Here is a 26,173-nt window from a genome sequence, read left to right as displayed (position 1 = left end):
CTCCTCCTAACCCTTGGCAGTAATCAGGGAAGCATTCCCCTCATTGATAGCGGCATCAACCTCCCCAAAGAATGCATCAACAAGCAACCTCTAAAAGAAAAGCAATCAAATGAAGGGGGGGGGGGTTAGAAACTTGATTTCAACCAAACCTACTCAATTCAATTTCTAATTGTCCTGGTTCTCCTTCCCAGACACAAGTAACATGAATTGTCTGATGTCCTACAACGATTCATTATTCCTTGCTCTCAAGTTAGGAAACAAAGTTATACCTCCCCCTTCAATAGAAATTACTAGAGGACCTGGAGCATCTCCACATAGTGCTACCTGAGTCGTCTTTTTTCCTCCAACTCCTTCATCCCCTCATGGCTCTTGACATGAGACTTGGTATGGTGCTCCTCGCTAATGGCATTGATCTTCCAGAAAGCGTCTTCAAACTAAATTCTTCTCAAAAGAAATCCAAAACAATAAGTTCCTCTTCAGACATCATGCACCTCGACCAAATTGCAATATCATTTCAAGAAACAATGAATCCCAATTGTTCAAGTTTATTATCCTATCTTTTCTGTGATAGAGCAATAAACATGAACTTTGCTATGCTTCAAAGACCTTTCTAACTTCCTTCTGATTTCAAGAAATAGGCCTTTACAAAAACCATGACTTTAATATAGTTATTCCAGTCCACTCTCTAATTTGAAGAAACCAGATTCTTCGCAATCTATAACTATTTAATGCACTTTACAAAACTTTACCCATTTTCCTCTTTTGATCCATGAAACCAGACACAAGCATTATGAATACAAAATAGTCACATACTTCTACCCCATCCTCCACTGTGATGGAAATAGAAGGGGAGGTGAAGAATCACCAAACGAAAGCACCAAACTTACTTCTTCATCTGCCTCCTTCAACCACTCTTGGTTGGCTATTGGCAGCAGACTGAGCATCACACTCCTCACAAACGACATTTACCTCCTTCTAGAATGCATCTTCAAGCTAAATTCCTCCTAAAAGAGAGAATGATATGAATTCCCTTTTAGAATTGCCCATTTACCTTCTTGGTGTCGCCCTTGTTCATGTCCTCACGACTGCAAGTCAACTACCACTTGATCGTCGATGCCTTCCTCTATGCCGCACAGGACGCCACCATTGCGCCAGCGCCGAGGAACCACTCGAAGGCCATGGAGGATGACGTGGACAATGGCAGTGACACAGGGCTCAACGGTCACAACCAATGCACCCTCCAAATGGGCGGAACGGAGAGGGGTGTGAAGGACGAGCTCCGGCGGGGCGCGAGGGGAGTGACGAGCATGGCGATTGCGGCGATGGTCTAGCCGACGCAAGGGAGGGGAACATCGTTGCAGAGGCTCACCTATCGCGGCTGATGCACCTTCAGAACGAGCGACACAAAGATAAATGTAGAGGATGATCTCTGGCGGGGCCCAAAGGGGCGATGAGCATGACGATTGCAATGACAGTTGAGCTAGTTTAGAGGAGAGGAACGATGACGCGAAGGGATCGAGAGTGGAACGATATTACCAGAGGATCAAACTGGAGGGGAACGATGTCACGTGATTTTGGGAAGGGAACAGGATGAGAAGAGGAAGTAGCATGATTTGGTGAGGCGTATATTTCAGGCGAACATGGGTGAACAGTTCGGTTTTTTATTAGACAACGATCTTTTTTCTAGTTTTTTATTAAAGAGGTGGAAGTAGAGTGGGAGAAGCACGACACACAATCAAATTATGCCTTATATAGTAGAGGTAGTAGAGATTTAACATCTATTATTTTTTTCACCGAATAGAAACGTATAAATATTCATATCCGTCTGATCTGTACAGTTAAATGCCCAGATCATATCAAGCACAGACAACGAAGTAATTGCTCGCTCTCTTTCTACCCAATTGCGGCGTTTTTAACTCCGCGTTCACCACCGGAAAGCCCAGCCCAAACAAAAACCAAAGCATCGCATCGCATCGCGTTCGCACAGCCCCCGCCTGGCCGCGTACATCGCCGTCGTCCCTTCCCCATCTCTCGCCACCACCACCTCCTGCTCTTCAACGTCCTCTGACCTCGCCCCCTCCCATGAAACCCTAATCCCCCCAAACCCTGGCCCCGTCCACTACCGCCTCCGACGCCATGTCGCCCCCTCTCCAGGCGCCCGACTACAAGCACATCACCGATGAGTGCCTCCGCGAATGGAAGGGCCTGTCCGCCGGCGCCTTCCGCCTCCCCGATCCGGTCCCCATGGCTCGCTTCCTCTACGAGCTCTGCTGGGCGATCGTAAGCTCTCGCCAGTCCGGACTGTCGCTTAGGTTTTGCTCAGCTCGCTGGTTCGGTTGGGCTTCTGTGCTGATTGGGTGGGCTGGGCTGCGCAGGTGCGGGGGGACCTGCCGCCGCAGAAGAGCCGGGTGGCGCTGGAGTCGGTGGTGTTCGTGGAGGAGGCTCGACGGGACGAGGAGCTTGGCTCGGTGCTCGCTGATATCATCGCCCACCTAGGGCAGGATGTAAGTATATGCAACACGTTTTGCTGCCGTGTGGTGGTTAGTGAGACTGTAATTGTTCCGTGGAGTGCGTTTGATTAGTCAAGTTTCTCAGAGTGGGGATGTATCCAGTGTTTCGGTGGCACTAGGTGCGTGAGTGTGAACTGAATTGGTTGCTCTGTTGTGCGTGTATTACTTGTTGTGCCAGCTGAATTGACAATTTGGTCGAAATGTTTTGGTAGTTTGACGGTGAACAATCCCTCAGTGGAATCGGATAGGATGTGGTAGCTCTGGACATATTTTAGGCTATCACTTTTACCATTCTGTCATGTACTAACAGAACATTTTTGCGAAAAGAATCAGCTGAAGTCGTAACAGAAACAAATTGAACCAATACACTTTGTTAATACTTAAGTACCACCTTTTGGTAGAATAGAAATCAACCAGATGATTGTCAGACAAACCTATTGTGACATGACCTAGTCAGCTTTTTTGTGCGTTTTGTACACTTGGACGTGCATTTTACTAGCAGTAGATAACTTCTCATTGCAAGCGATCATCTGTAGACATTTGATGAGCTTCTGTGCTAGCTGTAGAAAGCTTGTTCAGATAAGGAAGCAGATTAATGAACATAAGCTTATTTGTTTCTTTAGCTTCTGGTTGGGTGGTTCAAAAGTCAACACACATGGTGTTAGATGTCCTGTTCAGCATGCTTGAGCCGAAATTGAATTGTTCTGAACTTATACCGATTGCCAAAAAAGATAGATTGCCTTGTGGCATCTCTCAGAAGTTCTGTTTTATGTGATTCGTCCAACCAAAAGAGGGACGGTAGAGGTAGAGATGGTTTTGTGTAATTGCAAATGCCATCATGCATTCAGTCTATTGCCATCTCCAGTCATGTCATTTGGATGTTTTCTTGGCACTGGTTGCTTTGTTATTTATCCACTGCAATTGGGCTTTGATCTATGATTTGTTGCTTTTTCCCCAAATATGACTTTGTCACCTATCCTTTTTGGTAATGTTTTTTTCTGTTGCATTTCCATTTAGTGGCATTCCTTTAATAGTTGATCTAACTTCAACCTGCAGATTACAATATCTGGTGAATATCGCAGTCGTCTTGTCAAAATGGTAATAATTTCCTCTTTGTTCTGATAACCTAGGCATAATTATAGTAATGCAAATGAACAATTCATATTTCTTGTGTCTACTTTCCTTTTGCTTTAAATAATTTCCATTTGAATACTCATCCCTGCAGACTAAGTCTTTTGTGGAGTCTTCGACGCTTGCACCGAGGCTTCTGCAAGAGCGATGCGAAGTGAGTATTGTTATTCCTTGTGCTAGTGCACCACATCTTTGTTGACACTAATTTAAGATAAAATCTGATACATGATTTCTATTTTCCCTCCATTTGTGGACTTGAAGGAAGATTTCCTTTGGGAGGTTGAACAGAGTAAGTCAAAAGGACAGGATTTAAAATCCAAGGAGGTACGCATAATGTGTCATATTCAATGAATATTCTCAGGATTTCACATTGCTACCTTTTAATGCCGGCATCTTTTTATGGGGACACACACAAATTATATATATTTTTTAAAAAACTCATATTACAATATATCATGATATATTAATGCCCATACTTTCTCCCCCATAACCATGGTCTTGAGCAATGTACTTTACCTCATGTTGTTTGCTAATTTGTTTATTTATTTTAACATTTACTGTATGGTTGATTGATGTTTGTTTAATTGGTAATAGGTTAGGGTCAACACACGGCTTCTTTACCAGCAAACTAAATTCAACCTCTTACGGGAGGAAAGCGAGGGCTATGCCAAGTTGGTATGCATATCTACTTGTCCTAATTTTTGTATTTTTTTTGTTCTTGTGGTGGTTGCAGAATGGCAACATATTTTCTGTTCGAAACTTGGGTCATCCCAATATTTTACTTATGCTGTTTGAAATTGGTAGCAGGACGTCAGGACCTATAAAATTTTGCTTGATTCCTTTCTAGTTTCTGCGCTGGGATTCTTTAGTTGACCAATTGAATACTTGAATGCCCGTGCCTTGCTATGAATAAAGAAATTCATAGCATCATACTCTGAGTCACAGTCGATGGTCTTGGCAACCACTACGCCCATCGTGCCTCTGGCTTTGTTCTTGACCGAAGGTGCATCCTCGGCTCTTGCACTAGCATGATCGAGCTCTGCTGCAGCATATGTTGCATCTCAAGCGCCGTGACTGGGCCGCATCGCTCCCTTAGCCTGCTGTTGTACCTGGTGACAACCTAGCTGACTGAGGGGATGCTGAGGGACGTTGAGAATCCAAGGAAAAGCAAATGTGAGAGCAATGAATAATTTGTTAGGATGAGGTCAAAATCTGTTATAATATCGATCTGTTGAGGAGGTGCCTCTATTTTTTTTGCTAGAGTTTCTTAAAGAGGACAGAGGGGTGAATGAACCACCATCACCAACTCGAACATTTAAATTAGTAAGTAGTAGACAAGTGCACTGTTCAAGAGATGTCTGTTAAAGTAATAACCTGATATTGATGTTTAATTGATGCTGAGTTTAATTGCAAAATAGTGGGAACCTTTGAAGTTTGTACTTCCCAAAGCAACTGTATGCAATATATATATATATATATATATATATATATATATATATATATATATTGAAAATTACCTAAATGATTGTACCATGCAATTTTCTGGCATTTTCTGCTAATTCTTCTTTTCACATAGTTCCTGAAGGTTCTTTGGTTATGCTAATCGAAGTTTAGCGGTTCCTAATCCTACTCATCTGTGTGTCTGGATAATTCAGGTGACACTCCTTTGTCAAGGTTGCTCAGATCTGGCATGCCAGAATGCTTCTTCAGTTACAATCAGCATTATAAAGGTTGCCATTGGGCATTGGCATTAATTCCTTCTATGATATGTTTTTAGCTTGTAAGCAGTAATGTGTAATAACATAATGTTCTTTTTGTGACAGTCATTGATTGGTCATTTTGATCTGGACCCAAATCGTGTATTTGATATTGTGAGTCTTCATTTGCTATGCCATTGTTATTGAATGTTGGAGAAGTATGTTGTTGAAGTCGTGTAATTCTGTTATTTTTGTCTTTCTGTCAGGTGTTGGAATGCTTTGAACTCTATCCAGATAGTAACATCTTTTATCAGCTTATACCTCTTTTTCCAAAGGTATTTGTTCTAGTAGAACCAGTAGTTAATAATACTATAGCAATAGTCCATGTAGTATGTTCAGTTTTTCACATCTCACAAGTTTCATGTAGTATTTTCACCACATCTTACAAGATTTTGGTAATAATTCATGTAGTATTTTCTCCATATCTTACAATTTCCTCTATTACAGTCCCATGCTGCCCAGATTTTGGGGTTCAAATTCCAGTACTATCAACGATTGGATGTCAACAGCACTGTTCCATCTGGGCTTTTCAGAACAGCAGCTTTGTTAATCAAATCTGGTTTCATTGACCTTGATAATGTGTACGTTTCTTAATATCTCCTTGTATTCCTGATCGCTAACCATCATCTTAGACATCATCATTCACATGTATTTGTAGCTTTAAATGATTTTCAGATCATGTTATTATTTTATGCTTACTGTGGTAGACATTTCTTAGTTTCTCAATCCTATTATTATTTTCAGTATTATTAGATGTCTATCCAAGCATAGATGCTGCTGATTGTAGTCTCTAAGTTCTTGTTTGTTTTTAGTTTATATGTTGTACAACTTGATTTTACTGCCATATTTGAATACCCTTTTTCAAATGTGTTTCTTATGTTCAATGGCTTGTTTCAGCTATTCTCACTTGCTTCCAAATGATGATGAGGCATTTGAGCATTTTCACTCTTTCATTGAAAGAAGAATCGATGAGGTTGGTATTCCTTTTCTTTATTGAAACTTTGACTGTAACTGGGTAAGGATAGTGACTATGTTGTGTTGTTACATACATTTGCCCCACCATCCACTAATCTTCCACAAGTAGGAGTGAAAGGGAGTGGCAAAAAAGGGTTGAGGGAGGGACCAAAAAAATATTACTTTTTTGTTAAGTTGTATGTACCATACTCATCCATTTAGGTAGTATATGCTCCATGATTTTGTTAATATTGCTGACTACCTGTACAATGTTATGGCCTTTTGCCCTAATAAAGGACAGAAAGAGCATGAGTTCTTTGTTTTTTAACCTGAACAATTTCTAACTCCAGATGTGAATTTGGTCTTACGAGCTTAGTCCTCTCTTTTTTTACTGCAGGCTAATAAAATTGGCAAAATCAATCTTGCTGCTACTGGAAAGGACCTTATGGATGACGAGAAACAAGAAATAACTATCGATTTATACACAGCATTGGAGATGGAAAATGATATAGTTGGGGAGCGAGCCCCTGAGATGGAAAAGAACCAGAAACTTGGGCTGCTTCTTGGTTTTCTCTCTGTGCATGACTGGTAATGTACATGAGCGATAGTTTTTACTTGTTGCATAATCGTACTGTGAAGATAATTAGAAGCATTTCTTTTTTTCGTTCATAGGTTGTAATCATGTTCCTGCAGTAAATGCAGCAGTAATTTTTTGGCATCTTGTAAATATTATCGTTGTATAATTGTACTATGCAGATATTTAAAAGCATTTTGTAGCCTACCCCAACTTGCTTGGGAGAAAAAGCTTTGTTGTTGTAAATATAACTCATTGGTTTCTCCTGTTCTTTGCCAGGTATCATGCACAACTACTCTTTGAACGTCTTGCACACCTAAATCCTGTTGAGCACATTGAAATTTGTGATGCACTATTTAGGTTTGTTATATTTCTTTTGTTCCAATGATACATTTCTTGGTTTTGTGCAGTATTAACGTATATTCATCTCTATTTTCCCTATATGCAGAATGATTGAAAAGACAATGTCTTCAGCCTATGATATAGTTTTTCAAACGTATTATAACTTCCCTCGTAAGAATGATGCTGACCAGATATCACCAAGTCCATTTGATCTACCAAAAGAATTTTTCCAAATGCTCACTGCTTGTGGACCATACCTTCATCGTGATACTCAATTACTTCAAAAGGTAACTTCAATCTCTCTACTGCTGCTTGCTATAATGCTCTACCTGTTGCTGCCATCTGTATATAATCGATGATTTTGTTCGGTGCAGTCATGCCGTATATTATTGATTTGTGATGTTAGAATTCTTACAAAGAACATCAAGCTAGGAATCTTTTCATTGCATCTATGATTGTCATAAGTCATGACTAGAATCTCGCTCCATGGGTTGCATTGTTGTAATAAACCATGAAACGAAAAAAACTCACCCTCGTTGTCTAGTTGTAGCAAATCAGTAGTCAAGTTTTGCAGCTTGCAGCACAAAATGTTGTAATTGTTATTCTAAAAAGCACTTGAGTATTAAAAACATGCTATCAAATATCTTTCCTTGCAAGTTGCAACTTTGCAGTTCCATATAGATATTCTAGTAGCAAAAATAGTTGGACATTGTTTGTTTATTGATCGGTCCTTCATATTAATTTTTCAGGTTTGCAGAGTATTAAAAGCATACCTCCTCTCATCAAAAGAGTCAACCCATGCAGCAAGCATAGTTTCTTCAGAATCTCGGATTGAAGAAGCACTTGGGTCGTGCTTGTTTCCTTCATTGCAGCTTATACCTGCTAATCCTGCTGTTGATATGGAGATATGGGGCGTTCATTCCCTTCTTCCTTACGAGGTTTGTCATATTATTTCATTTTTTATTTACCACTTTATTCATGTTTTAGCAATTTGGTATCTTCCATTTCCAGGCCCGCTATCGTCTATATGGCGAATGGGAGAAGGAGACTGAACAAAACCCAATTGTTCTTGCTGCAAGGCAAACTGCAAAGGTCACCTTTTTATTCTGACTAAGTTTTTTCTAACCTATCATTTCATGCCAAGTTTTGAATTCACATACATCTGTATTTTTTAATCAGCTGGACACCAGAAGGCTCTTAAAACGTCTGGCTAAGGAAAATCTGAAGCCGCTTGGCCGCATGGTGGCTAAACTTGCTCATGCAAATCCTATGACTGTGCTTCGGACAATTGTCCAACAGGTGTGTGGAACCAAGTTGTGTCCATGTAATCACTAATTGGGGGTAAACTTATTCAATTTTAGAAGTATCATACACTGCATGTATATACAAACATCGTATTTCCTTAGGAAGCCTGAGCTATTTTACCTATTTCCCAGTAACTACTGACGTTTTTTTTTTGCAAATGGCTTCTGTTTTCTTTTTTCTCAAACTAATGTCTGCTACCAACTCCATCCTCTCCATAGTTGGCATGCTTGTCCCAGTTGGGCTTTTCTCACACTAACCTGACTATAATCCACCATAGTTTCTTTCAGTCTACATGCTGTTGCGTAATGAATGCAACTAAGCAAGCCCTGCTTCCTGCTAGTTTGACACTGGCAATGTCATCTCCCCGTGCATTGGATCTGCTGATGGTCGTGATGTCCTTTACTGATGCTGACCTTGCTTTATATGCTTTAGTAGTGCATTGGATCTGCTGATGGTCGTGATGTCCTTTACTGATGCTGACCTTGCTTTATATGCTTTAGTAGTGTAGTGGGATAGCTTTGAATTGCTACCAGCCTACCATGCGCTATTTAATATACACCCTCCAATGGTGTTCCGCCACAATTAGATCCATATTATGCTTTATAATTAGTCACAGTAAGCTGCCTTGTACTGTACTGCCTAGTGTGGAACTTGTTTGGGAGACTAGTCAAATCATGTACGATGTAGAAGCATGTTTATCTCATTAATGTCGAGTCATTATCAGGTCCACTGTTGTCTTACAACAACAACAAAGCCTTTGTCCCAAGCAAGTTGGGGTAAGCTAGAGATGAAACCTACAAGATCCAACTAAAAAGATGATGAGAAAATAATAATGATAGTAAGGGTACTAGTAATAGTAAAAAATAAAGTGATAACAGTATAAGGACACTGAAGTATAAGTTATGGTTCTGGCGCGTGGATTGCCAATTTCCACACGCTTCTATCCGTGGATAGTTCTTTGGATATATTCAGTTCCTTCAAATCTCTCTTTACAGACTCCTCCTATTTTAGGTTTGGTCGACCCTTGCCTCTCCACATTATCAGCGCGCCTCAATATCTCGCTATGCACAGGTGACTCTAGAAGCCTCCGTTTGATATGTCCAAACCATTTCAACCGACGTATCCAAGTCCACTGTTGTCTTGTTGAACATTAATTCAATTGACAATGGGATAACTTCCGTACACAGGAAAGCCCAGACAACATGGCTTGAAGGGGATTAAGGTACTGGAAGGGAGGAGAGACTGCAGACTGGGATTCACTATTCTTGCATGATTCCTTGTGGGCAGCATTTGGATGCAAGGATATCCCTTTTGTAGGGACGACGACTGAACTTGATCCCAAAGAAATAATATCTGACCTTACGAAACTTATCACTAATACATGCTATATTTCTTTTAGGGCAATAGACCCAACTAACAAGGAAACTAACTGCTATTATCTCTAATTTTCAACTAACCTTGCACCGGTAGGCACTGCAAAACATTGTTGGTTGTGTTAATTCTGGGAGAATTGTAATGCAGGAACTAAGTTCGTTCAGAGGGTTCTAGCCTTCTAGGTTGAAACGATATATTTTCATTAGTGTTGAATTTAATTGTTAACTTTGCAATTCGGTTATTCTGGAAGATCGAAGATAATTTATAGTCATCCCTTGGGTTGTTTTGACAATGTTTTGTCTATAATTCTTCTATGTACATCACCGATATATTCACATTTGCATTGTCACAATTTGCAGGTTGAAGCATACAGGGATATGATTACGCCAGTTGTGGATGCTTTTAAGTACTTGACTCAGGTATTAGCCCTGATTTTGATGTAGGTTCTATGCACATGTTTACAATTGCTATAGCCCTGTTTGTTATTGTTTTCTATACAGCATTGTTTAATTGTATTCATTCATGATTTATGAATTTACCAGTACCCCTTTTATGTATTGGCTGCAATTATTTCGCACGTGCCTTTGGATTGTTGTCTGCTTTAGTTACAACATTGTTGCACGTCATTTACAGCTGGAGTATGACATCTTGCAATATATTGTGATTGAACGCTTGGCTCAAGGCGGTCGTGAGAAACTTAAAGATGATGGTCTTAATCTATCAGATTGGCTTCAATGTCTTGCATCCTTTTTGGGCCACCTGTATGTACTTTTTGACTCCCAAGCTGTTATTACATTCTGGTATTCTGTACATGTGATATTGCTTTGGCACACTTGATCATGCTTTGCTAATCTCTGTACATTTCATGAGTTCGCCTATTCGGTTTTGGGGTTATAATTGTTGTGCTCCTATTTCTACAGCCATCATTAATGATAGAGTTTGTCCTGCTAATTACTCTTTTTTGGTCCGATTCATTCTTACAGGTGCAAGAAGCATAATGCTGTGGAACTGAAAAGCCTTCTCCAGTACCTTGTTAATCAACTAAAGAAGGGCGTGGGCATCGAGCTTGTTGTCTTGGAGGTCTGTTGGCTGCTTTTTGAAGCTTCTTCCTGTCTTGGAATTGTATGATTCCGAAGCCTAACATGGTTTAGTCATGCAGGAGCTCATTCAGCAAATGGCAAATGTGCAGTACACTGAGAATATGACCGAGGAACAGGTTGATGCTATGGCAGGAAGTGAGACTTTGCGGCAGCAAGCTTCACTATTTGGAGCAACTAGGAACTATAAGGTTGTGAGGCACAAGCTTCTATCTCAGTAGCATATTAAAGTCAAACTAATTTTTTACTGAAGAGCTTCTTTTGTAGGTGCTGAGTAAGTCTACAAATAGGTTGAGGGATTCATTGCTTCCAAAAGAAGAGCCTAAACTTGCAGTTCCTATGCTACTGCTTATTGCTCAGCATCGATCCAAGTAAGATTTTTATTTTAGAAACTTTTGATGACATCTACAATTTTTTGCTGTAGTCCCTCCACACGCATGTTGTGTTGGCCTGCGCTAATAGTCTTAATTTCCCTTCTGGTTTCTTGATGAAGTGTCTTTAGTTCTAGTTTTCAACACAATAACTGTTAGACTACACATTAGCATGTACTAGGTTGTAGTAGTACGAGCCAATACCAGGAGGGTGGTGTCTCTGTCCATTAAAAGGTATAGATGATTATACTTTTAGATTTTTTTCTATGAGTCGATGCTGAAGAGTTATTATGATCTTGTTTTATGGAACCTGACAACCAGTATCATACATCTTGGTGTTTGTTTCATGAGCCTTTTGTTCTAAACCATGCAAAAGGAGATGCAGAAAACAGAAAATATGGAGTACTAATAAAAATATTCACACCATGTTAATAGGGAGGGATCAACCATCTGATGACATAATTTGTTAAACTATAATATGATTTGGCAAAAGTAGTGCTAGATCTCCATGACTGCTTTCCAAAGGAACTTTAAAAAATAAGCGCATAGATCCAGTCATATCCATCTTTAACTTTTCGCACCACTCTTGGATCTTGATAACGTTGTTTTTGTTCTCAGGATCATAATAAATGCAGATGCCACATATATCAAAATGGTCAGTGAGCAGTTTGATAGATGCCATGGAATATTTCTTCAGTATGTTGAGTTTCTTTCAAGTGCCGTAACTCCAACTACCTATGCTCAACTAATACCTCCTTTGCAAGATCTGGTTCACAAATACCACATTGAGCCAGAGGTAATACATTTGGGTTCCCATGATCTTCTCCCTTGCTTGTTGTAATTTTTTTTTTGTGTGTGTTTTGGTCCGCAGTGTGTGTGTGTGTGTGTTTGGGGGGTGGGTGGAATGTTTTATTAATGTGTTTCAACTTGAGTAAACATGGTGAACTTGTTTTTAAATCCAGGTTGCTTTCCTTATATACCGCCCGGTGATGAGGCTTTTCAAAAGCGCTAATGGTGGTGACATTTGCTGGCCTCTTGATGATAATGAGGAAGGAGAATCTGTATCATCCGAGGATCTTATGTTGCATCTTGACTCGTCTCAGGAACCAATCATGTAAGTCTTCTATGATCATTTTGACCGTTTGCGACAATTATGCATGTTTCTCATGACATTTTATGTGGTTTCATGGAGATAATATGGTTCCACTATAATTACAATCCCCGAACATCCTTTAGCCTGGATTAATTTGTACCCTTATTTTAGTAACTTGAGCCATTTGGAATCTGTACATGTAAGATTCATATGTTATTTCCCCATTTTGAGTATTCTATCCTATTCAGTAGCATGGATTATCAGTGTATCACTCCCTGAGCTATTTACTTCACCTTTTGCCTATTTCCCTGTTACTATCATCATTTTCCAATTTTGTCTCTTCAAAGCCATGGGGAATTGCCATTATCTCTTTTATGCAATCCCGAGGTACAAAGCTAGCTAACTATTCATCTTTTCCTCCATCATTCCTTATCTATCACCTTCAAAACTCTCAAACTTCTGATATGCTTGCTTACGCAAGACATGCTTACATGGATGATTTTCCTCAGCAGAAGTATGAATATAGAAATTAAATAACAAAGGAGAAAAGTTTTGAGTGAAATTACAAGAACTTTGTCCCTCCTATATTCCCCTCCAAAAGATCATGGTTTATTGGTTTTTATCCCTGTTAGCTAGTGGGAACTAACAACTCTACCTTGAAGGCTTGAACAATGAATTATTGTATGCAGAAATCCACGAATCTAGTTTTCAGTCCTTGTTGAGGTTAACATTGGTTCAAATGTTTTCTGTTTTTAACTAAGAATGACATTTCTTTGACATATACCTTGGTAGTTTAAATTCTTCATTCACATGTTCTCTGTATTCTGTCTTGCTACAGGTGGTCAGATCTTCTTAATACAGTCCGGTCAATTTTGCCAACAAAAGCTTGGAATAGTCTTTCACCAGATCTATATGCTACTTTCTGGGGCTTAACGCTTTATGATCTTCACTTCCCAAAAGATCGTTATGATACAGAAATCATGAAGCTGCATGAGAATCTCAAACAATTGGAAGACAACTCAGATAACACTAGCATTGCAATTTCACGACGTAAGAAGGACAAGGAGAGAATCCAAGATTTACTCGACAAATTGAACAGTGAATCTCAGAAGCACCAACAACACGTTGCATCTGTGTTCCAAAGGCTAGCTCGTGAAAAGGATAAGTGGTTGAGTTCCAGTCCAGATGCACTGAAGATCAACATGGAGTTCCTACAGCGGTGCATATACCCACGCTGTGTTTTTAGTATGCAGGATGCTGTGTATTGTGCTACATTTGTCCAAACACTGCATTCACTTGGGACTCCATTCTTTAACACAGTCAATCATATTGATTGTTTTGTCTGTAAGACCCTACAGCCAATGATATGCTGTTGCACAGAATTTGAAGCTGGCAGGCTTGGAAGGTTTCTTCATGATACATTGAAGATGGCCTATTATTGGAAGGTATTTTTTTCCCTTAAGGTTTTTTGCACATTCTTCACTGTTGTATTCATGGTAACAAATGGGATTAGCACGTGTTATTGAACAGCTTTCCTCTCGGAGTCTTGGTTATTGTGTCTTTTTAATGTTCTTTTTTTTTTACCTCCCAACACTTTGCAGAGTGATGAACTTGTGTATGAGCGTGAATGTGGAAACAAACCAGGTTTTGCAGTGTACTTCAGATTCCCAAACAGCCAACGTGTATCTTATAGCCAGTTTATTCGAGTATGTTTTATCCATCCTTGAAGTTATATTTACTGTTGCATGAATTATCTTCCTGTAGACCTTATTTTTTTTGTCTTCAATCACAATAATTTAGATTTCAACGCTTAGTTACTTATTAGTTGTACTGTTGTCATCAAAATGAGAAACAATCAGATCCTAAATGCTCTGTCTCATGTTCAAGACATGTTGGATTGCACAGTAGAGTTTGAATGTGTTGGGTACACAATAGACGTGTAGTGGCAAACTATAGCTTCCACAAAATGTTAAAACTTGAAAATGATTTAGGAAGATCACATCGTAATCAGGTAAATGTAAATCCTGCCATGTATTTATATTGCTGAGTATCTTCCAGTTTTTCTTAAAAGAATTTATGTTGTATCTTCAATCCCAATATAAATTCAATGTCGTTTTAGGATACTCATCAGTATGTTTTGGTAGCTGCTATTTTCTCTATGTATATTTGGTCATGTTGACCTCCTTTTTTTATATTGGAACTCCTGTTGTATCTTCATTCCATGATATAAATTCATTGTATTTTGAAATGCCCATTAGTATGCTTTGGTATCTGTTATTCTCTATATATTTTGTCATGTTGACCTGAAAAATCAGGAAATATGGTATACCTAATACCTTAAAGTGATTGTGTTATTTGTTGTTCGCCACATTGTATGGTTTTTTTCAGCATTTTTATTATTTTGTATTATTTGTATTTTTGAAAGGTTCATTGGAAGTGGAGTTCAAGAATCACCAAGGCGCTTAACCAATGCATGGAATCAAAAGAATACATGGAAATCCGAAATGCCCTTATTGTGCTGACAAAGATATCTAGTGTCTTTCCTGTTATTCGTAAAAGCGGTGTCAATCTTGAGAAACGGGTAAGTCCATTGCCAGTCATTATTCATGTTATTTCAGTTTTTATTCATGTTATGTTGCTAGCTATTTCTCACCAACCTTTCTGACCAGGTGGCTAAACTAAAAGGGGATGAGAGAGAGGATCTTAAAGTTCTTGCTACCGGTGTAGCTGCTGCTTTAGCTGCTCGCAAGGTAAGTTCTACACTATTCCTAATTGGTATTTTCCCCCTGCCGAGTAGGAGACATCTATTTGTATACAACATGTTCAAGTGCAATGCTCTCTATTCTGCAGAGTTCTTGGCTATCTGAAGAAGAGTTTGGCATGGGCCACCTTGATCTGAAGCCAGCAACAGCAAGATCTGTGCCTGGTAAATAGAAACTACAAAACGTGTTTTTGTTTAGCCTTTGTGATTAGCTTGAGCATTTATAATCTTTGGATCTCCTACAGGAAATCAGTTAGCAGATCCCTCAATGGCAAAAGATCAGAATGTTCGTGCAAAGTCTACAGAGAGTAGGCATGAAAAGTCGGAAGGTGCAACAAAGCCTGATGTTCATCAAAAGAAGAGCACCGTGTCTGCAAATGGATCTGATAGTCAAATACCATCTTCCTCTGCACAAGGGAAATCTTCAGGGGCTGTACGTGTAGCGGATGAACCTCCAAAACTTGTATCTGATGAAGGGGCTAAGGTTTCTGTGAAGCCTACTTCAGAATCTGAGGTATCTGTTTTGCACATGGATAGTTTATATTTTGATAATTAATATGGTCATCATACTTTACTCGAATTGGATCGAGAAGGAAAAGGAAACTCAAGAGTACTTAGCAAACACTCCCTTGGTCATTAAATACAATTTGGTTTTTTACTTAGACCATGAATGCCTACCGCAACTTGCTTGGGACAAAGGCTTTGTTGTTGCTTACTTAGACCATGAATCTGTATCGTTATTTAGCATTGGTCAATCCATATGGTTCTACATACACTAATGCTGAGAGGTATAAATGACTGACCGCGCAAATCCCATTGCGACCTATATTCAGTGACAGTAGTAATTCCTTTTCTCATTCCACTTTTGATGTCAGTTTCTAAACAATAGTTGTGAAAGCTAACTTGTTAGTGCCTAATCCATATCCTTTATTTAAATTTCCATGGAACACTGCTCAAGTCTTGAGTGCTGTTTAGATTTTGTCATTTTGGTAAGCTTGTACTCAATAGTTGATAACAGTAACTGCTAAGCTAACTAAATATGTATCGCATGGAAAAAGTTTAGGTTCTCATATAGTTTAAGGCAACACCTGGACTAAGGTAAATTGACATATCTTGATTATTGACTTCATCATTGACATCTTGTCCAGAAAATTGAGTATTTTGGATGAATCATTAATTGTTGAATTGTTGTTTTGGACATGAGTTATTGCAATTTATTTCAATTGTTCTTTTATACAACAGACAAGGGCACCACAAAAGCGTGCTGCGCACAATGCAGGGAAGGTATTGAAGTACGATGTGACAAAGGAAGATGTAAAATCTGGGAAATCTACCAGCCGGAATGTAAATCATCAAGCCTCTGCTGTTCCTGCTGATAGAGAAGTATTGTCTCAGGCAACTGATGTTGTCCAAGATGCCAATTCCACTAGCAGCAATGGTAACTTGCATCCAGTGCCACGAAAGGTTTCAGCATCCTCCCAAAGAACAACAATGTTGGTTACACATAATGGAGCAGCGAATCCTGCTGGTGAGTCTACTGATTTGACTGACTCTACCGTGAGGCAGCAGAAAAGATCTGCTCCGACTGAGGAGCAAGATAGATCAAGTAAACGGAGGAAAGGAGAAATTGAACTTCGAGACAGTGACTTGAGTGAACACCATATAGACAAGGAAAAAAGTTTAGACTCACGCGCAATAGATAAATTTCGTTCAGTGGATCATGAGAAGAGTGCTGCTGAGGAACAAAACTTGAGTAGGGCAGAAAAATTAAAAGAAAAATTTGATGATAAATATGACAGAGATCCTAGAGAAAAAATAGATCGACCTGAGAGGCGTCGTGGGGAAGATGCCATTGAGAGATCAACAGATAGATTGTCAGAGAGGAGAGAACGTTCTATTGAAAGGATGCAAGAGAGAGTCACAGATAAAGCCCCTGAAAAAGGAAGAGAGGATAGAAATAAGGATGAGAGGAATAAAGTCAAATATGTTGAACCTTCTGTTGACCGTACACATTCTTCCGATGAACGATTCCGAGGCCAAAGTTTGCCACCACCTCCACCTCTTCCCACAAGCTTTGTACCCCAATCAGTTGGTGCTAACAGAAGAGAAGAAGATACCGACCGAAGGGGTGGGAGCACCAGGCATATTCCAAGGTCATCTCCCAGGCGTGATGAGAAAGAAAGGAGGCAGTCGGAGGAGAATGCTTCATCGCTTCAGGATGACGGGAAGCACAGGAGAGAAGAAGATCTTCGTGATAGAAAGCGTGAAGATAGGGATGTTTTATCAAATAAGGTAAAAGGTGTTCTTACCGGTTTACTCACTCCCTCATCTGGTGTGTGACTACTGTGTGTTCTTTTTGGTTGTATTGGTACAGTTTAATGTCTGTTTTGTGCTTGCTGATTGTTAGCTGCCATTTGTCAGCTGAAGAAATCCAATGCTGTAATTTTACATATGTGCAATGATATTTTTGTGAGGTTGCTGTGTGTATAACTTGAAGAACCAGACGTTTGACTTACTAGTCCTTTGTTGATTGTCTAGGTCGATGACAGGGATAGGGAGAAAGGGACTACTATGAAGGAAGACAGCGACCCTAGTAATGCTTCCAAACGGAGAAAGATTAAGCGAGACCAGTCTTCTTTAGAAGCTGGGGAGTACGCACCTTCTGTTCCACAGCCTCATGTCCATGGAGGTAGCGCGCAATCATTCGATGTACGAGAACGAGAAAGAAAAGGTGTAACTTCACAGCATCGTACCTCGCATGTTGATGACCTTCCTAGAATGCATGGCAAGGATACGACAAACAAGCCAAGTCGTCGAGAGGCTGACCAGTGAGTTCTACGAAGAATTATTTCTTGTTGAAACACGCATCGCAATTTGCAACAAATTCTTTTATTGCTGTTTTCACTGTGTTTTCTATTGTTTTAATTGTCATGTGACTTGCATGTTATCATAATGCACTTATATTTTCTATGCTTGTTGGACCCTATTGACAGAATCTAGTCATAGTGTCTTAGTTTTTACAGCATTTTCACAGAAGTACCTATATTCTAAACACAAGCTACAACGCTTTATATAAATCTAGGACATTATTTTTCCTTTCCGGATAAGATTTTCTATGAATAACGAAAAGTTTGAACTTTTACAGAAATTAACTACAATACTCCCTCCAGTCATCAAACAGGTGACATTTTGCGCTGCATGGAGTCATACTATCCTTTGAAACTGATATGGATAGATTTTGCTTGAAAAGTAGTATTGCAGTTTGACATGTTTTACAAACATATTACAAAAGTAGAGGTCAAAGTTGCATTTTGGGGACACCTGTTGGGACTGTATTTTAGGAATTGTTTGGGTGCCATGCTTTCTAAAAACGTGATCATGCAAGACTGATTTTGTTTGTTATTCACAGTTGGAACTTGTTTGGTTTGTCTAACTAATACGGGGATAGACAAATTTCATTTTCTTGAAGCTGCAAACTTGTATTGTATGAAAAACAACCATTTCAAGTTTTTGAGAAAGTGTGTGTAGCTGAATCACGGATCGGCTAGATTTTCTCGCGCCATAAACTTTTCAGCTATGTGACCCCTTTGCACTCTAGTCAAAGTCCCAGACTTTATGCCAAACAATGCTTCACCCAGAATCTTCCATGTACAGCACGTGTGTGCCCCATCTTCCGTCAATCAAACTAGATATAATCTGGATCCTCTGGAAATACATGTCAATGCATCTGATCTAATGACAACCTAGCTACCATTAGTTCTCATAGCATGCATAGCATTCCAATGAGTTCCCATGGGAGAAGATGGATATAGTACCTGTTGGCTGCAACTGCCTCCTTGATCATAAACTTCCGACTCAAATGCTACATTTTTAGCCAAATATTGTTTGAGCAGAACTCGTTTTCGTATAACAGATCATCAGATCCAAGCAGTAACATATACGTAAACTGCTTGGCAATGACAAGTGGGGCCAGGTCCAGTGGTCCTGCATGCCATTGACACACTCGGTGGTGTACTTGGCAAACTCTAACTTTGTCGGTATGAAAACAATTTTCCCTGTGACAGCTTGTTTTTCTTATTAGTTAATTTTCTCCCAAATTGCTGTGTTCCTTTTAACAAAGAAAAATGGTGATTGTCGTCCTTGTTCATATGTTTGATTTTGTTTATAATAAATTGGTAATATCTATGCAAATGAAAGGGAAATATCACAATAAATCAGTTAGCTGGATATATTACTCCTGAATACCTCCAGTCATAAAAGAATGAATTTTGCAGCATTTTATGATTTCCAGGACAATTTTCTTTCAATTTTTTGTACAGCATTTGTTGTGATGTATCATCTTCTGCCTGACCATTTAATATTTTGCGAGGACCAATTTCTTTTCTTGAACGAACCTAACTTGGTTAAACTGCAGAATGCATGAGAGAGAATGGGAAGAGGAAAAGCGACCAAGAACTGAAACAAAAAAGAAGCATCGGAAATAGCTTATCAATGCTAGCATGGATTCAGTTGAACTTCGTAAAAGTCTCCCAAACACAGGAGTGGATGCATGATCGAGAGCTTCAAGTTTACGTTTTCCGGTAGTGACATATTTATGCAGACCATTCATTGTGTACTGCTGGCGCTGGTGAGGAAGATGTGAAGCTTAATATGTGAAGCTTAAGATGACCGTAAGGTATTTCTTCCCAGTACCGGAAATAGAGGCTCGAGAATTTAACATCTGAAGATGGGCCATGTTTAACTTCATTTCGTACTGTAAACAATGTGGAACGTGGAGAAAATACATATGGGTGGCATACAGTGATTAGTAGCTTTTTACTAAACATGGATGGGTGGATCACCATCCGGCTATTTTGTATTTTATTACTTACTGCTAACATGTTTGTTGTAGAAAGCATTTGGATCGCCATTTTTTGCACTGTCTAGGAATAATGTTACGAGACACCATGATTGAAATGTACATATTCTCAGAATGTTTGCTTGGCTATTTTCTGCTCGGGTTTACAGAAGTTTGCACTGAATTTGTTGCGCCCCATGCCTTCCATAGCGCCATTGTGTTCTGTATGTAAAAGATTTACAGGTGACAATTTAATTTATGCAGGAATTTGGGGGGGGGGGGGGGGGGGGGGGAGATCTTGTGCTCCGTTAAGAAAGGTAGATTTTTTTACGTGGCCTAGCTGGTAATTGGGCGGTTACAGATCACGCGTTCTCACAAATTTCTTCCAAGTTGTCCAGAATTTCTTACGCCCATGTACTAACTTCTAGAGATGTGCACTGGATAGATCGATCAGAACAAAGCTCGGGTCAAGATTAATAACGGTTCGTCGCATGGATAGCTCGGTTGGGGACTACACCATTCTTTCAAACACGCGAGATAGACGGCACCTGGCCGTCCTGGCGCGCAAGCAAAAATCTTACTTGGTCGAGTGCTAGTAGTTTTTTTTTTTCCCTTTCAAGTCCCAACAAGTATTGAAGTACAGCACATCATTTAAATCATGTAAACGCAAACTCTGTAAACAAAGAAAGCGTCATGAATATCTGGCAAAGCGATGGTTATATGTTAATGACGAGCTTCCACTGATCCGCAATTGATTATTATTTTTTTGCCACCGTTAAGTCAAGAAGTAGTTTCGCTTATTTACGACTGTTCCATAATCATTGACAGTGACGGAGCCAGTGAGCAGTGCTGATCTCCTTCATCCAAACAAGGGGTGTTGGTCCTCTCCTTCTCTTTCATCTCCTCCTACATCACCTTCTCTCCCTAAAGAAGCTATATGAGAAGTTGTAAGCTCGCAGGGGTGCTGCAGTACACCCAGCACACCCCTGGATCCGCCCCTGATAATTGACTCAAATGATTCTACGTTTGATGACAGCAGTGACGTAATAATCCGTTGTGTTCTCAGTTCTATTCCCGAGCTTTGGAGTCTCTGACGGCACAGCTAGTTCGTTCACTTCCGGCCCTCCTCCTCCTCCTTCGTCTTTTTAGCTGTGAATCGGACGGCACAGTTGCCTGCCGACACCAAGAAATTCATCAGAATCCCACTGGAGATAAGAAGAAAAGTGAGGCAGAAAGAAGCATTGTAGCAGCACAGACAGAGGAGCAGGATCAAACGATGGTTAGTTGATTACCCAGTCTCCTCTTGGCCTCGGATTTCGCGAATAATTCGGCCCACTCGTCCGTTAGCACAAACACGGGCTCCTCTTCTTCCTCTGCTTGCTCCGCGTGCAGCGCCGGCTCGGGATCCAAATCCTCCGTCACCTTTCCGCGACGGCGCGAGTCGGCTACGGCTGCCAGGGCGCCGCGGTCGGGTAGGCGTTGGGGAAGAACACGGGAGCCGGGTGCTGCTGCTGGTGGTAGTGGTGGTGGCGGTGGGCCGGCGGCGCGGGAGCGAGCGGGTGGGCGAGGTGGTGGTGGTGGCAGAGGTGGATGTGGACATGGTGGTGGCCAGGGTCGAGGTGGAGGCGGACAAGGTGGCGGTGGCGGCGGGGAAGGCCGGGCTCTGGGTGCGGCGGATTCATGGCACCTGTCTTCTCGGCGGAGGTAGCGGTGGTCGGCGACGCCCAAAGGAAATCCAGTTTTCGCGAGAGCAAAGGAAAGGAGTTCAGGACAGGATCTAGGGATGTTTGGTTTGAAAATTAATAAAATTACAGTGATGAGTGCTTTCAATGATTATAATCTGTTATATCATTCCCAAGTCACAAATTTAACAAATTTCATCTGTAGCAGCAGCTAAAGTTTTACAAGTGCTTTCGAGATTGATCTGTTAATATCATTCCCATGTCACAAATTCGACCAAATTTTGTTTTTGTTTTTTGCGTTGTTGGATCGACCTAAAACTCAAAAAATAAATTAAAGAATAATTAAGTTAAAGAAAAAAATAAACTAAGTAACACTTGCATCCCTAATCGCAGCCTCTATTTTGGCCGCTTATAAACCTGACCACTATTCTATTTTTGGGGGTTAATACTATGATCTACTCATCCATATTTTGCTATTTCTAAACTTGTATGAAAGTTGACCCAAACCTGACCTCCGTAGTCCGTTCTATGTGTAGAGTATGTTTGTAATACCCATACATATTTTGTTACTTCAGGTGAAATTGGCTAGCTGGCCCTTTGTACTGTACAAAAACCGTCTCTTCTGGTTGGAATTTAGGTCCAGCAAGAAATATGAATTGAGCAATGTGCGATACATCAGAGCATCTCTGAACAAGGATGAAGGATTCAAAGGTCTGATATCGTGCTGGACCACAGGCAAAAACCCACGGCACAAGTGCACAACTGAGGACGCTTCGTCCAAATAACATTATCCGGAGTACCGCACCTGCTTTCAACAGTCAACAGGAAAGTAATTTGCAACAATTCCAGAACGAGACGACTGCAACGATAATTTTTGCAATGTAATTTGCAACACAACTATATAACCAGATTCAATACAAAATTTACGGACGAGATTCCAAATCGCAAAACAGTTAGATCACCCTTCTGTAGACATTGCAATAGAAAGGCATATAAAGTAACGTGCGCAAATTATGCTCTTCAATCAGGGAGATACACGCGACTTGCATTTGCACTCTTCAAAACAACCAATAGGCAAAATTCGGTAGCACCAGATTTGCACCTAGGAATTCAACGATTCAACATAAGCACGAATAGTAAAACATTGCAAGGCTTTCGCATAAGCCACAACAGGTCCTAAAAGTTCATTATTTCAAAGATTTTAATTGCCAGTGCTCTTTTTAATAGGCATCCTGTCCTCCATAGCTGCCGCCGCCGCCACCACCACCACCGTAGCCACCGCCGCCGTAGCCTCGGTTCCCTGCAGGTCTCTCGTTGGCGAAGTTCACACGGACGCTACGCCCTTGGAGTTCCTGCAAGTTACAGAAATGCATTATACACCGACATCTTACGAGAAAGTATCAGCCTATCTTTTAACATCTATCTGATGTGGTAACCTAGCACTTGTTCAAGAAATTCATTTTGATAAATCCTACTACAGTAACTCTGCCTGAAACATGGCAGCAGAGTTCTAGCCTTTGACTCACCTGACCGTCCATGCTAGACACAGCATTCTTGGCATCTTCACTGTTGTTGAAGTTCACAAAGCCAAAGCCTCTTGACCTTCCAGTCTCCCTGTCTGTGATCACCCGCGCTGCAACATGAAAATTTCAGATGTTACAACAGAGGCACAATGCAAAATCAACCATGAAGCAATAGCGGATCAAAATAAATCAATATTATTCGGTCAACTGCTAACACATTGCCACACAAAGCATTAGAAGAACATTTAAATGTATACACTGACCTTCAGTAACCTCACCGAAGCTGCTAAATGCCTCTCTCAGAGACTGGTCATCAGTACCCCAGGAAAGACCTAACCAAAGAACACCGAATAAACGTAAACCAAAAGTTCTGGCTTGTTTGAATACATAAATCAAACAAGAAAAACTCACCACCGACGAAAAGCTTGGTGGACATAAGCCGAACAGCATTGAACAATGCAGGAGATGAGCCGGCGGAGGCACCGCTCATCAGAGTGCTGTGCCTTAGAAGGCTGCCGAGCTTGTTAAAGGCCGCCATTGAACAGCAAATCTGCACAGGTACGTACCAAAACATCTTCAGCCATCAAGGGAACGTAACAACAAATCAGAGAGAAACGTGCTGACTCTTAACATCCAATAGATAGGAACCCTTGCACAAGAGACTGTAACAAAGCATGACGCAAAACTGCTATTGTTACCAAAATTTCTGAACCAAACTTGCCAAGAAACTTATCTAATAGCATCTACGGACTATCTCACAGAGTACTAGTATGGACTTTTAGAAGACAAGACATGAAATACAGCGCAAGAATCAGACAAACCTAAACCAAACGGACCAACCTAACCAAGCGGACATAACTAGACACCACAAATCGCAGCGAAATCAGAGGATCTGACTTCTTCCAAGCGAGGATCTGACTTCTTCCAAGCGAGGATCTCACTATCTCATCTAGGTCACATATAAAAACTACGGAACACGAGTTGGGAAGCCTGCAATTTGTACCACCACGACACCAGCCAAAGTATCTCACCGACAAACATATAAACAACACGCATACGAAGAAACCACCATCTCCCCCCCCCCCCCCCCCTCCCCACTTTCCTCCTACTAGCAGAGGTCAAGAACAACGCATAAACAGCACGCATCTGGAATCCCCTTCCCTCAACCCAAGGATCCATCTTTTCCCCTCTGCCCCGACTAAGAACCAATCCGATGGAACGCGCATCGCCAGACCCACCGCGAGCACGGAGACGATAGGTCGGATGGAGCCGTACCTGAGGGAGACGAGGTGAGGGTGGGATGCGGGCGAGAGAGCGGCGGAGGCGCGGCTTGGGGTTTAAGAAAGGCGAAGAGGCGGCTAGGGTTTTGTATGCGCGGTGCCTCCTGCTCGCGCTGCCTTCCAGCTCGGCACAAAAATATCTCTTCCTTTCGACGCACCAAGGAAAATATCTGCTGGATGGATACACATACAGTAGTAAATTGCCACGGGCACACGGCTCGTACCAGAAAAGAAACCGCTCACTCCATTTCGAAGTACGACCAAGTTCAACCTTGTGAGCTCACTAAATTTCTTCTTTTTCCATACCCATCGAGAAGGCCAATTTTTTCTTTTTTGCGAAAGGGAAGAATTTCATCATTAATCTAGAAGCACGGTGCATCCCCATTTTACAGCAAATATTCTGAGAATGAAAATTATAGCAAACAAAGCCAACAAGATCTTCTATGCGATCTTCTTTCACTTTTAGGTCATTTGCCGGTCTTCTCGCCCCTGTACCAACACAGCTCAATATGGACTCCTACCGAACAGGAAGAAGGGGCCAAAACTTTGTTAAGCCACAAGAGCCAATGACTAAGGAATAATATTTTTTTTAACACAGGAAGAAAATTTTCGTTAACCATTCGCTCCAGACATATTGTTAGAGACCAAAACAAATACAAAATCAGAGGCTTGGTTCATAAACACGAGTGAACCAGCGGCCACCATGGACGCGACCCAAATACCCAATACATTGCAGTAGGGCCCACGGAGCTTTCTAGGGAAGAAAAGAAGGAACTACTAATTTGAGGAGGCCCCCAACCCAATAAACTTGGTCTCTTGGGCTTTTCTTTTTAAAGGGAATAGAATTATATTAAACACGCAGGAACAGTAGAACCACTTTTACAAACTGACCCTAACAAACACAGAAAATTAAAAGGAGAACATTGAGGTCATACGCATCATCTTCTTCACATCCGATGGCGACCGTCGTGCCTTCTGCCGCCATGCTGATGCAAAGTGACGCAAAACAACGAAGCCCCAGGTCAACGCTCCTGCTGATATGGACGACGAAGCCCAAACAATAAAAAGGCGTAAATTCCAGCATCACCGAGAGACCTCCATGGTGCATCATCGATTGTGAATGAGCATTGGCACCTCTGCCACCCGAATAAGCCGAGGAAAATCATAGGCCAGGGTCGTAGAACCGAAATCCAGCAACTCAGAGACACTGAGAGAGCAAGAGAATCAAAGAAATCCCCTCAATCACAGTTTTACCAAAACCACTACTATCACAAACCTTCCAAAACCACCGCAGGAGAGGGCGTCGAAGTCGATGTCCACATTGATGATGAGCTGGAGGAACAAAAGCCGACCAAACACCTTCATAGGCGTCGTCGGAAACCTAACCTATACCAACTTGAGCTAAACTAGCAACTAGCTATAACTAAACTACCATACTACGAGACTCTAGGTGTCGATCCACTAATTCAAGAATCACCGTTTTCAATCGCCGCTGAGTACTGTAGTAGGGAACGACGGTTTCGAGTGCGAAGCTGTATTTAGTCTTGGGCTTATTTTTGTTGTGGGCTACTCGATCCTGCAC

The 26,173-nt window shown here is 40.9% G+C and overlaps 3 protein-coding genes across 3 annotated transcripts; 1 reads left to right on the top strand and 2 right to left on the bottom strand.

Moving 5' to 3' along the window:
• The first annotated feature begins 1,942 nt into the window (after nt 1-1,942).
• On the top strand, nt 1,943-20,256 carry LOC133927260 (THO complex subunit 2-like). The gene is made up of 33 exons (XM_062373641.1): nt 1,943-2,280; nt 2,376-2,504; nt 3,567-3,608; nt 3,736-3,795; nt 3,903-3,965; nt 4,236-4,316; nt 5,297-5,371; nt 5,465-5,512; nt 5,605-5,673; nt 5,846-5,979; nt 6,296-6,371; nt 6,750-6,940; nt 7,206-7,286; nt 7,375-7,555; nt 8,018-8,206; nt 8,280-8,360; nt 8,448-8,567; nt 10,307-10,366; nt 10,581-10,708; nt 10,931-11,027; nt 11,107-11,235; nt 11,312-11,415; nt 12,034-12,211; nt 12,378-12,529; nt 13,347-13,953; nt 14,110-14,214; nt 14,934-15,089; nt 15,178-15,258; nt 15,359-15,434; nt 15,515-15,783; nt 16,512-17,561; nt 17,808-18,097; nt 19,684-20,256. Exons 1-33 carry the CDS (start codon nt 2,137-2,139, stop codon nt 19,751-19,753), a joined length of 5,316 nt encoding a protein of 1,771 aa, XP_062229625.1. The 5' UTR covers nt 1,943-2,136; the 3' UTR covers nt 19,754-20,256.
• A 728-nt stretch (nt 20,257-20,984) lies between these two features.
• Nucleotides 20,985-21,985, bottom strand: LOC133890858 (uncharacterized). Its single transcript, XM_062331473.1, is given in 3 exon segments — nt 20,985-21,279; nt 21,399-21,527; nt 21,530-21,985. Coding segments are annotated over 3 exon segments (450 nt in total). The 5' UTR covers nt 21,789-21,985; the 3' UTR covers nt 20,985-21,217.
• Nucleotides 21,986-22,779: 794 nt separating this feature from the next.
• On the bottom strand, nt 22,780-24,741 carry LOC133927250 (glycine-rich RNA-binding protein 4, mitochondrial-like). Its single transcript, XM_062373629.1, has 5 exons — nt 24,587-24,741; nt 23,723-23,861; nt 23,575-23,643; nt 23,315-23,421; nt 22,780-23,140 (listed from the first exon to the last, which is right to left on the bottom strand). Exons 2-5 carry the CDS (start codon nt 23,847-23,849, stop codon nt 23,009-23,011), a joined length of 435 nt encoding a protein of 144 aa, XP_062229613.1. The 5' UTR covers nt 23,850-23,861; nt 24,587-24,741; the 3' UTR covers nt 22,780-23,008.
• Between the last annotated feature and the right edge of the window lie 1,432 nt (nt 24,742-26,173).

The sequence above is a fragment of the Phragmites australis genome, chromosome 1 (genome assembly GCF_958298935.1).
Source record: "Phragmites australis chromosome 1, lpPhrAust1.1, whole genome shotgun sequence".
In the NCBI taxonomy this organism is placed as follows: domain Eukaryota; kingdom Viridiplantae; phylum Streptophyta; class Magnoliopsida; order Poales; family Poaceae; genus Phragmites; species Phragmites australis.
The sequence above is the reverse complement of the archived record's forward strand: the minus strand, read 5'-3'. Positions and strand labels throughout refer to the sequence as shown.